Genomic DNA, 13299 nt, shown 5'->3' on the forward strand with positions numbered 1-13299 from the left:
GAGAATGCACCTTTCTTTAGACACTAACTGAAGTACAAATGGAAAAGTTGATTAAAATCAGTTATTTAAATCCAGGCTTTCCACTTGGTGATTTAAGTCATCTTGATTTAAATCAAGTCACCCTGGAATTTTTAAGTCATTAGCTCACTGCAAAGGTGGTGAAAGATTTGTTTAAATACATAAATAAATAAATAAATTAAATAAAAACTTATTGTACATAAAAGGACAGCCATTAAAAAATTTCCACTGTATTTTGCTCATTCAGTGTTAAATGATGTGAAGATACATACCTAAGATCAAAAGCAGCTCTTGAGCTCGACCCAAGGCAAAGACGGGAATAAGACCTCTACCTCCTCTGTTTACAATATCATGAACAGTGTTACAGAATCTTGCTTCTCGCTCTTCCCTTTTTTCATGAATATGGGTACCATAGGTGGATTCCTAAGTAGTAAAGTACATAAAGAGCTATTATTAAAACAATGGTATAGACCTTCATCCCAATTTTGTTATACCAGTGGTGGGCAACCTGTGGCCCATCAGGATAATCTGATTGTGGGCTGCGAGACATTTTGCTGATGTTGACCGTCTGCAGGCATGGCCCCCCACACCTCCCAGTGGCCACAGTTCGCCGTTCCTGGCCAATGGGAGCTGTGGGAAGCAGCGGCCAGCATATCCCTGTGAGTCAAAACTACAACAGCAGAAGAACCTGACTTGGTAGCCAGAGCTGTACTTTGGTGCACTGAGCTGTCCCACGCTCCCTCCCTTTCTTTAAAGCCTTGTCTGCATCGGAGATTTGCCCTTATTTCCGCCATTGGTGGCCAGCCACCAATGCAGCTTCACCAGTGCAAATCCCTAGTGTAGACAGGCAAAGCTGCTCTTTACCCTGCCCGAAACTAAGATAAGCTCCACCAGTACAAACTAGGGGTTGTAAGAGTGCAGCTATGCCAGTGGCTGAAATCAGGGCAAATCCATGGTCTAGAAAAGCTCTCAGTCTGGAGCCTTAAGGAATTTCTTTAGGAGAAAAGCAGCACAAAACACTATAAATAGGGCCCCTAACAAATCTGTGGTCCATTTTGATCAATTTCACAGCCAGAGGGTTTTAAAATTGGTCAATTTCACATTTTCAGCTGTTTACATCTGAAATTTCAGTGTTATAATTGTGAGGGTCCCAACCCAAAAGGTACCTGGAAGTGGGTCTGATCTTCCCCTTTCTTCTCTCCCCCCACCCCCCGCCCCCCCCCCCCCGAGCTGCCACGCAATTGAAGGACAAGTCCTGTCCCTCCCCAGCCCAGCAGGTACTCACAGCTAGTAGCCCTCTGGTTGGGGCGCTTCCAGGAGCAGGGGGAGATTGTACCCACCTCGACAAGCCTCCTCCAGCTGCAGGAACCTCCAGGGCTAGAGCTTCCTGCACAAAGGGGAGGCACTCCGACATGGGTCTGATCTCCCCAAGAGCAGGGGAAGGACAATCCCAAGTCCTCTCCCTCCCCTGCTCAGCTGGGACTTGCAGCTAGGAACCCGCTGGCTGGGGCGCTCCCAGCAGCAAGGGGGAGATCAGATTTCATGGGGAAGGGCATATTTCACAGTCCATGACACATTTTTCACGGCTGTGAAATTGGTAGGGCCTAACTATAAACTGTTCACAGAATCTAAAAGTAACCCCAAAGATGAAGTACCAGGTTCCACTCTTTTCTTTGAGTCAATACTGAACCAATGCTACATTATGCTGGTAGGAGGCACTATAATGCTGGAGATGCTCTCTTGCAGAGATGTAAAAACAAGGTCTTGACTCTGTGTATTTGCTAAAAGTCCCTCAACACTTCTTGCAAGAAAAGGGGCATTAACCTGTGTCCTGCCCATATTCCCTGATGTAGCTTCAACCATTGTGACTGGAATTACTTCCTTCTTGTCCTACTCCTGTTCTAGCAGGTTTCTGGACACACCTCTGGGACAAAATTGGGGCTTACACAGGTTAGAGAAGTGACATAGAGCTTTGGACAATGTTTTGAGACTGGCCTGAAACACACTATACAGAAGTTATTATATGCTAAATACTGTACTGATTTCCCCTTTAGCCTGGCTGTAAGGGACATAATGCACATTGCTAAAGTTACATGTCACCATCAAGCTTCTACCTTTATTCTGACACGCACTTCAGATCTTAGTAATTCCTTCTAGACACTCCCAACTACTAATTTAAAAAAAATCAGTGTGAAACTTACAATGATAAGAATATCAGGTTTAATATTAGGAATCTCAGCTGCCATCAAGTGTCTGTCTTCCTGTCTTGAGAAATCACCTGTATATAAAAGCTGTGATAGAGGAAGAAAAATATTTGACCTGTAATTAGACAGAATGACTAAGTCAGCAAAAAGATATTAACAACATGTTTTGTAGAGGAAAAGTTTAATATTTTAGCAAAGCTAATGTTCATGGATTTATAATAAAAGGTTCAAATGTACCTGTATTGAAGACTGCTTTGATAAATACATTGTGCTTATGTTTCATTAGGTTTCATTATGAATACAATAAACAAATCCTAATTGCAAGGACTGAAAGATTTCAAGCAGTATATATAAGCAGCTATAAACATAAGTATCAATATTTTTGTAGTTCCTCCTTTCTGTTACAAAAGTGACATTTTTAGAGTTTTGCACGAGTACACAAGCCATTAAGATCGTTTAAAAAAATACACTATTTGATGGATGCAAGAAAGTAAACTCAAGAGCTTCCATTTGAGAATATCAGCACAATGAACAACCATCAAATGGAACTATTTTAAATTAGATTATGTTGTACTAAAGACTCTGATATTTCCACATTATTACTTTAAACTGAGAAAACTGCACACTTATTTTTAAAGGAAAACCCATAATTTAAAATGCTTTCTGTAAGGTCTTTATCCTGCTTTCCAACACATTGGTCACTCTCAGATCAATTCTTAAGTGCATAGTGAAGGGCAAATTGAGCCCCAAACAGAGTGAATTACAGGATTTGCACTTCAAAATTTCAACATGCTGTATCCTACAATCACTCATTTGAAGAGAGTCTACATATAAATCATGCTCAAAATCTGAATAAGAACACAGATGACCAGCAGTGGAACAGATAAATGGTCTGTGTAGCTTGCTATCCTGTAGCCGATACCACATGCTTCAAGAGAAAGCACAGAACATAATGCACATAAAAAAATAATAATTTGAGCAATACACACAACAGAGAAGAAAGGCTGTTTCTTCCCACTACCAACTGATGATCAGCAAGAAGACCAATACCTGTTCTAATTTTTATTCTAGCTATTTAACTAGAGCAGTGGTTCGCAAACTTGTTCTGCCACTTGTGCAGGGAAAGCCCCGGCGGGCAGCACCTGTTTGTTTACCTGCTGCGTCCGCAGGTTCGGCCGATCACGGCTCCCAGTGGTCACGGTTCGCTGCTCCAGGCCAATGGGAGCTGCTGGAAGCGGCGGCGGCCCGTGCTGCTTCCAGCAGCTCCCATTGGCCTGGAGCAGTGAATGGCGGCCACTGGGAGCCGCGATCGGCCGAACCTGCAGACGCGGCAGGTAAACAAACAGGCGCTGCCCGCCAGGGGCTTTCCCTACACAAGCGGCGGAACAAGCTTGGGAACCACTGAACTAGAGACTTCTCAATATATGTTCTTAACCCTTTCTGAATCTTGCTAAGCCAGAGGTTTTCAAACTTTCATAATGTAAACGATATCTTAATAGAGAAATTATCTTGTGGATCACCACCTTCCCATTTGCAACTACACAAAACATTTTGTCTCCGATTTGTGATCACCTCTTAGTGTGCCTGTGGACATTTTAGAAATTGCTTATAGGGAGGAAGACTGGTTTTCCTGTCCAGGTACTGAACTGGAATTCACAAATCTGTGTCTGACACCTGATTCTTCCACAGACTTGTTGTATAAGCTTGGACAAATTATTAAATTTTTCTGTGCTTCAGCTCCCTGTACATAAAAATGGGAAAAAGAATATTTCCCTACCTCACAAGGGTGTTGTGAAGATTAATTAATTAATGTGAGGCACTATAATGATGGAGGCTAGTTAATTTCCTAGATAGACAGACAGACATAGGAAAGTAAAGTATTTATGGATTAAGTTGCCTTTTAATGCAATTTAACTACTGGATGCAAGGACAGCTAGCAACAGGTTACCAGCCAGCTCTCAGCAGACCACATTTTGGTAATCTCTGTGCTAAGTAATTCCAAGCTTAGATCATATACTTAAAATTCACCTCTTCCATAAAGCCCACATATACTATCTCACTTAAATAAAACTGCTGTCACTCACCCGCTATAACTGATTAAAAATAATATTTCAAGACAAAGCCTCCTACTGGGTCTTCCAGGGTGTTTGATTTGGGGTTCCTTGCCTGTTTTCAAATTTTCAGCTCTGAACACATTGCCAATGCTTAAAAACTAATAATAAATTTATTTGACAAGGTGTTACTGCTCTATACTAAAAAAATACCTTCACACCAGCTATTTCAATCATAAACATGGCTGCTCCCAGGACATGGCCCGCATGGTAACACCAGAACTTGATTCCTGCCACCTCTTTTACTTCATGAAAGTTGATGGTTTCAATTTTGTCCATGCTTTCTTCCAGATCTGTCTCCGTATACAGCATGTCATCTGCTGAAATATTGCTGTATAAAAATGAAATGGCTAAGTATCAGCGAGTTTCACTGGTTTATGTTACAGAATAATTACAGATGTGCTCCTTTGATAGATTTTGTAACTCCACCTAAGATCCCCGTTCAAAACTGCAGATTCCTTTCAAATTAAATATTGAACCAGCTAGAGCCATGGTTTCTAACACAATTTCCCTAACCAGTATGAACAGGTAATATTTTCAGAAAGGCCACCTTAGACTTTCTTTTTCATGCAAGGCAGTGTCTTGTACTACCAACACAATGGGTTCCCAATGGGCACTACTTTAATACAAATAATAAAAAAATAATTTATAGCCTGCTTTAGTAACCAGATCATAACACAGTTCTCACACAAAAAAGCCTGCCTATGCCTGTTAGCAAAAACTACACTTATTGATAGCTATATCTATCATACATCTGATCCCAGTGTGGAATCATAGAATCATAGAACCATAGAATATCAGGGTTGGAAGGGACCCCAGAAGGTCATCTAGTCCAACCCCCTGCTCAAAGCAGGACCAATTCCCAGCCCTGGAGAGGGATACCACATACTGATGAGCTATATCTATGTGGAGGATAGTTAGCATACGTTAATTATGACGTATTTCCCAGATTCAGATTCTGTCATTCATGTAAAAACAAATGTATACTATTACTCTTATGATTCATAATACACTGTATGCAACATAGTTGTAGCTGTGTCAGTCCCAGGATATTGGAGACCATGGGTGAGGAAATATCTTTTATTGGACCAACCTCTGTTGGAGAGGAAGACAAGCTTTTGAGCCACACAGAGCTCTTCATACAGGGCTAGAAAAGGTTCTCCAAGCTTCACAGCAAAATGCAAGGTGGAACCGATTGTTTAGCATCAGTGGTTAGTGTTTTAGGCTCTCTTCCTACTACAGTTAGCCTTAGAATGGTGCCTTGGAATGTGAGCTATGTCTGCCTTACCGCGGTAAGTCGACGGCAGAGAAACTCCCATCGACTTACCTTACTCTTCGTGTTGGGGTAGAGTACAGGGGTCGACTGGAGAGGTCTTTACTAGACCTGCGAAATGGACTGCCGGTGGATCGATCTCAGAGTGTCGATCCCGCTGTAGTGTAGACCTGCCCTAAGGTAGAGTGGCTCAAAGCTATTTTCGTTAGTACCCCTGCAGTCATAAGATAAAGAGGAAGGGACTAGTGGGTTACAGATTGTTGCAATAAGCCATAAATCCAGAGTCTCTATTCAGGCCATGATTTCTAGTGTCTAGCAGAGTTATGAATTTAAGCTCCCAGCCTAGTCTTCCGAAAGTGTTGTGCAGGTTTCCTTTGAGGATTAGGAGCGATAGAGACACTGTATCTGACCTCTCACCAACAGAAGATAAAAGATATTACCTCACACACCTTCTCTCTAATAATACACTGGTCCATTAACCTTTTTTCCTTTTAACTGACCTTTTGTGTTTTAAAATTAAACTATCTGGTGAAATTGTAAAATGTACAATTAATATTTGTGGAACTCCCAAATTATGCTCAGGGCTCAAACGTCGTACAAAAAGGATGGCCCCTCTCCCAAAATACAGAAGAATAATGAAGAAAGGAGGAACAAATATAGGCATGTAACCAAGCAGCCCAGTGTTCTCCCACAATCCTGGACATCAGGGCTGCTCTCCTCTGTCTGCAACTTCATGAAGGCAGACCAGCAGTTTGGCACCACGCTTTGGCCACACTCTCTTTGCTCTCACTTGCCACCAGTTTCTCTGCCTCTATGGCAGCAGACAGTAGTGATTGCTATTGCTCCCGCTCTTTTTCAATTTGAGCTGTTTCTGCTCAGTTTTTGAGCAGAGGGGAGCAATGTTTTCCCTCTCCGACATTGGTCCTCCTCTCTCAGGATTTAATTCTCTCTAAGCCTCTGCTGTGGCATTGCCCTGCTCAGCTCCTCTGCCCCTTGAAGGCATGGCAGAGCAGCTAAGAAAACACCAGATTAGATCCAAGCAGTGTTCTATTTGTGAATCTCCTAGTTTTGGCAGATAGTGAGTTGTGCACAACTTGCACACAGCCAACCAGTCCTGGGGCTGCAAGTCAAACAGGCAGGTGGGGTCCCCAACCCACCTAGGCAGTCGCAACTCCAATGGGGGAAGAATGGACCAGGAACCCCCGTGCAGAGGAGGGAGAGGCTTCAAAAACCGATGAGGACGTTGACAACTTGACTAAGGGAACCGAACTGTCTCGCTCTGAATGTGAACAGGATTGGTGGAAAATGCAGCCAAGTTTTTTCTCCCCTGAGAAATTTCAAGCTATGTGCAACAAGGTTGTTTCCATGATTCAAATCCAACCTGAGCAGGCTCTTGAGAGTAAACCTCAGAGTAAATAGGTTCCCACCAAATCCACTCCTGAGGTGGTGATACCCCTTCACTCCTCCTTCAAGAAAGTGATTAGGGATGAGTGGAAAAAGCCTTATAAGGCAAGCGCATTAACAAGAGCAACTTCAGGCTCCATAACATTCAAGAACCAAAAGGGATCTATTCCCGATACCAAACGCTGACCCGCCACAGGGTCCCTCACCAGGGACATGGTTATTCCCTAAGGGTACGTCTTCACTATCCTTCGGATCGGCGCGTAGTGATCGGTCTATCGGGGATTGATTTATCGCGTCTCATCTAGACACGGTAAATCAATCCCTGAATCGATACCTGTACTCCACCTTGGCAGAAGGACTAAGCAGAGTCGACGGGGGAGCCACTGAGGTCAATTCACCGCCGTGAGGACGGCCAGATACTTCCAGATACGAACTAAGATACTTCGACTTCAGCTACGCAAATAGGATAGCTGAAGTTGCGTATTTAGTTCGAAAACCCCACCCCCCACCCCAGTGTAGCCCAGGCCTTAGAGAGGGTGTTCTATACTAAGGACACCACAGACAGAAAGATGGAGGCTACTCTCAAAAATGACTTTGAGGACTCCCCCACCACCGTCCGAGTGTCTCTGGCAGTTCTCTGCTTTGTAGGAGCATCTCTTTCCTAGCTGGAAGATCTCAAAACACTTAAAGGAAGAGATCACCCTGACTTTGGTTCAATTTTAAAGAAAGTCTCCCTAGCAACAGCTTTTGTAGCTGATGCCTCAACAGATGCAATGAGGATCTCAGTCCGAGCCATGGCTTTCAGTGTATCTAGATGCCACCTAGGGCTCTGTGCCAGGAAGGTGGACACTCACTCTAGGCAGTTCTGTGCGTGGCCAAGTTGACAGACTCCCTCATTTTTGGAGAAAGGCTGGAGAAGGTGGTGGCTCACAGTGTGGCAAAATCTCACCCTGCCCCACTAAGTGCCCTAAGGAGAGAGTACATTAATTGGCTTTCAGACACATGCACTCCTTTTGCTCTTTGTAACAGTGAAGGGACAACCACACCAGTACCACCAAGGAGACAACAGATTCTCCAAGGGAAAAAAAGGAGAATTGAGATCCAGGGGGAAGCCCAGAGGGACCTTGGCCCCTCACCCATCCAACTTACTTTATGACCGAGATTGTGTAGGCCTCCGTCCAGAACTGAAGCTAGGGGACAGAATTTCACATTTCCTAGAGGAATGGCTCATCAACCACAGAAAAATGAGTGAGGAAGATAGTGAGCCAGGGATATTCCCTCAAACTGTGGGCTCCAGTCCAATGGTTCTTCATCCAATCACCTAATTCCAACAATGCAGTAAAACACAATCTGATCCAGAATGAAATGTCTCATCTTCTGGATATAGCCGTGTTAAAGGGGGTTTCCCAAAATAAATGTTCTTCTGGTTCTACTTGGGACATAGAGGCCCACCGGTGCCAACATACACCGCTCTTTATAAGCAACTCCCATCTCAGACCTAACAAACTCACTACACCTAACATATCATTTCCATGGTATTTATCTATGAAAAGTAGCATGTCAGATCTCTCCTAAAAGCCTGTAACTTATCAATTCTCATAATCACTGCAAAATTTGTGCAAGTGTAATATTTAAGGAATAATGTAACTATACTGAAAATTATACCTTATCATCTTGGAATAAAAGTTAGTCACCAGGAATCATATATCCCAGTGCTGGCCCATTCAAGTTTGAGGGAGTTTTCACCTCTCCCTGATCAGCTAGTGATGAACTACAAGGTTTAATTGTCTACCCTTACTGCATCTCAGAATACTCAATGGAAAACTATCAAAGACAACTTCAAACAATCAAAACCACTTGGAAGTAAAAAGGAACTTTATAAACAGCCAAGGGATCTCCCTGTCTGTGAATAAAGACTGTATATTCAGCTAATCAGGTCTCCTCCAGGTGCATGGCTTACTCATCAAGGCCAAGAAAAGTTCCCTAGTTCCGTCCACCAGAATAAACGACCTAGCAGCAGAAATAGCTACCTCGATAGCAAGAATCTACCCATCATTAGAAAGGTTTCAGGAAATCCAGGAATTATCATCTTCCTCCAGAGCCACAGGAGACCCACCATAGAATTATACTGCCAACTGCTAGGACTCTAGGTCTCGTGCATAGGGATCACTTCCTGGGCACAGTCACAGTTCAGACATCTTTTCAAGCCTTTATACTAAGGGTCTGGAACAAATGAAAGATCAAGTACAGGTACCGACACAGGTGTACAACGCCTTACACGGGTGGTGAGTCCAAGACGATATGTCCATCTGCTGTCCAGATCCTTCAGTCCTCACAACAGATGCCAGCCTGGAGGGCTTGGGAGCTCACCTAGAGACCCAACATCCAAGGGCCTTGGAAACCAGGAGGGAAAGGCTCATAGGTTAAACCTCCTAGAACTGAGAGTGGTCAGGCTAGCTCTGCGAAGGTTCCAGCTCACCCTAAGGGGGACCCAGGTCCTGGTTCAGTCAGATAGCCTGACAACAGACACATATCTAAAGGGGGAATCAGAATCCTTTCTAAGGTAAATTCCTCCTTCCACACTTTAAGAGCTCATACTTCCTTTGTTTCGTCCAAAACCAGAACAGCCAACTGAAAAGGCCTGGCACTCCTTATATGTTAGAAGACCATAGAAAAAAATCTCTCAAGCATATAGACTTTACAAGAAGATCAGGCTCCCTTTTCATGTCCTTCCACTCAAAGTGCTAGGGACTCAGAGCTTCCAAATCCTCCATCATTAGGTTGATTAGACTTTGTATTCTGGAAGCCTACAAATCATCAGAGGTTCCCACCCTGGAACAGATCAAGGAGCAGGCTACAAAACCCTTAGTGGCCTCTTCGGCAGAAGAAATTGTTACATACAGTAACTGTAGTTCTTTGAGATGTTGTGCAGACTTGTATTCCACTTCACTGTGCGTGCACCCAGGGTACTGGAGTCAGAGAATTTTACTTAGCAGTACCTGCAGGGGTGGCGTTCATGCCTTGTGGCCATAGCCCGTTCCCTGGCTACATGAAGTGGTGCCTGTCCTGACACCACCCCCACCCCTGAGTTCCTTTGTACTGAATATCCAGAGACTAAACTCCAGTGCAGAAGGGACAGAGGGTGGTTTTGTGGAATACATGTCAGCATCACCTCTCAAAGAACTACAGTTACAATAAATAGGAGTTTTGTCTTCGAGTCGATGCAGACATGTATTCCACTTAGGTGACTCACAAGCTGTACCTACAGGAGGTGGGGCTCAGAGTGTATTAGACAAGGATTGCAGGACCACTCTCCCAAAGTTTGTAACTCTTTCCCATCTTTTCTTGCCACCAAGAGATAAATCCAAATTTTTTAAAACTGCTATATTACCTCCTTCAGGCAAGAAGGTGCTTAAGGTTTTCTGCAAACAAATACTTTGCTTCCACAAACTCCCCTACTACATCCACTTAACATGTTTATGCATGCAAAGCATCCTAAAATTTTGCATACTGGTCGGGGACACAACCTCATCTCTATTAATGTTTACATTTGACATTATATAATAACTATTACAATAATGCAAACGGACAATTACTGTTTGACCTTTCAGGTAATGGATGCCTCTGGAAGAGAGCAAAAATAAACTATAGACTTACCTACTAATAAACTCACCCAACACACAGTTCAGGCAATATATGTTTGGGAAATGGGAGTTAGACCAAAAGGAACTATCCTATATACTTGAACACAGTACCAATATAGTTAACATTTGAAATATATAATTTAATATAATAAATATAATGCCATGCTCACTGTTAATCTCAAACCATGAAAGGAGCCTAAAGGTTCAAATTTGGACCAAAAAAAGTTGAGGTTCGATACAAACCATCTTATAAGACCAAAGGAAATGTTTCCAAAAACTTGTGTTTCCACAATTTGATCTTCCTGGGTTTTTAAAACAAAACAAACAAACAAAATTCCCAAAAAGTGAAATTGACCTGTCTACTTCCATTATCAGAGCTTCAGGAAAAGCAAAAAGTAAACATGACAAATGAAAGTAAATTAGATGTATTTTTCTTCATTTTTAATGCTCTAAATGAAATGTTATTAGTAACCTAAGTATGTGAACTTTTAAAGAAATTTACATATGATTGTTAAACTGACAGTGGTCTTTTAAAAATATAAGATATAAGAAAGTGCATTCAAAGCCCCCCAAGTCATTGCATCATTTCCCACACTCTTCCCCCACTGGACAGACAGGAGCAATAATTCAGGAGGGAGTTATAAAAACAATCAGTGTGTCAACTTACCTAACCTTGACGTAATCTGAAAGAAGCCACCTGTAAATAGCTTTTGTAGCATGAGTCATAAATGTTCTTCCTTTAAAACTGGTCTTCTGCAGAAACCATGGTAAAGCCCCACAGTGATCCAAATGGAAACTTAAAATAGACAAATGAATACAGTTAATACATTAATATCACATAATACAAATCATAGAACCATAGAAATGTAGGTTTGGGAGAGACCTTGGGAGGTCATCAAGTCCAGCCCCCTACACTGAGGCAGGACTAAGTAAAGCTAGACCATCCCTGAGAGTCGTTTGTCTAACCTGTTCTAAAAAGCCTCCAATAATGGGGATTCCACAACCTTACTTGGAAGCCTATTCCAGAATTTAACTACCCATACAGTTAGAATTTTTTCCCTACTATCTAACCTAACTCTCCCTTGATGCAGATTAAACTGGTTACTTTTTGTCCTACCTTCATAGGCATGGAGAACAATTGATCACATTTCTTTCTATAACAGCACTTAATATATTCGAAGACTATTATCAGATTCCCCCCTCCCACAGTCTTCTTTTCTCAAGACTACAGATGTCTGTTTTTTCCTCATATCTCAGGTTTGCTAAATTTTTTATCATTTTTGTTGCTCTCCTCTGGACTCTTTCCAGTTTGTCTACATCTTTCCTAAAGTATGATGTCAGGAATTGGACATAGTGCTCCAGCTGAGGCCTCACCAGTGCCTAGTACAGCAGGACAATTACCTTCCATCTCTAACATGCAACACTCCTATTAAATATACCCCATGAATAATATTAGTCTTTTTCATACTTGAATCACTCCTGTTAAATTTCTGATCCCCTGTAATCCCCAAGACCCTTTTCAGCAGTACTACTGCCTAGCCAGTTATTCCCAATTTGGGATTTTGCATTTGATTTTTCTTTCCTAAGTGTAGTACTTTGCACTTGTCTTTATTGAATTTCCATCTTGTTGCTTTCGGACCAATCCTCCATTTTGTCATGGTCGTTTTCAATTCTAATCCTGTCCTCCAGAGTGCTTGCGACCCCTCCCAGCTTGGTGTCATCTGCAAATTTTATAAGCATACTCTCCAATTCATTATCCAAGTCATGAGATATTGACTAGTACTGGACCCAGGACTGACCCCTGCAGGACCCCATTAGATGCAACATCTCAGTTTGACAGTGAACCATTGATACCTACTCTGAGTAGGATTTCAATAGTCTTTTTTAAATGCCAAACCATTCACTAATTTACCACATTAATGCTATGTTACAAAAAATCAGGAAATTAGGTTTTAATCATCAATGTTAACTGGGCTGAATTATGCATTCTGTATATTCCAAGATATTAAGATTGATATATTAAAATGGAATAGAGAAAAGTTAACTTTTGCATTTTAATGTCTGCATTTATTGATGAAATTTTATTATAGAACCTTACAATTACGGGTTTTTTGCATCTAAAGAAAAAGGACTGATAATGGCAGGTAAGAGAATGAATCTCTCTCTCTCTCTCTCTCTCTCACTCACACACACACACACACAACGGATGACAGAATAAAGCTAATAGCAGTAGCCCCAAAGTTGGCACAGGGGCCACCACAGATTAGACGTGAACCACTAAAATATGTTTTTAGTAGCATACTAGATAACAAATTGGTCACTCCTACTAATGATACTAATTTTAAAACAGTGGTTTTGAAATAAAGGTGCAACAAGTGAATCTTAATAACATAAAGTATCTGAGTGAATGCCTCTGTAACCCCTGTATCAGCATTTCTCAGACTCTGGTCTGTGGGGCACTGGTGGTCCATGGAGAACTAACTGGTCATACAGGGCTGGCTCTCCTTGTTTCCAGCTGCTAAGTCATATTATCAGCCCAATCCAAGACCCATTTAAGTCAACCGGTGCCTTTTCAACTCCTGATCCAACACCCATTAAAGACAGCTACAAATACAATAAATACTTTCCTAATATTTCTTTTCCAC

General features: G+C 42.1%; 1 protein-coding gene across 1 annotated transcript in view; it reads right to left on the bottom strand.

The window, feature by feature from the left end:
• Nucleotides 1-13299, bottom strand: part of CPSF3 (cleavage and polyadenylation specific factor 3) — a 56000-nt gene that overhangs the window by 33978 nt on the left and 8723 nt on the right. Inside the window, exons 4-7 of the mRNA XM_048845462.2 lie at nt 11322-11450; nt 4487-4664; nt 2220-2309; nt 291-441 (exon numbers count right to left, since the gene is read on the bottom strand). Coding sequence (XP_048701419.1) covers nt 291-441; nt 2220-2309; nt 4487-4664; nt 11322-11450 — 548 coding nt within the window. The remainder of the gene's footprint in view (nt 1-290; nt 442-2219; nt 2310-4486; nt 4665-11321; nt 11451-13299) is intronic.

This window comes from Caretta caretta, chromosome 3 (genome assembly GCF_965140235.1).
Source record: "Caretta caretta isolate rCarCar2 chromosome 3, rCarCar1.hap1, whole genome shotgun sequence".
Classification (NCBI taxonomy): Eukaryota; Metazoa; Chordata; order Testudines; family Cheloniidae; genus Caretta; species Caretta caretta.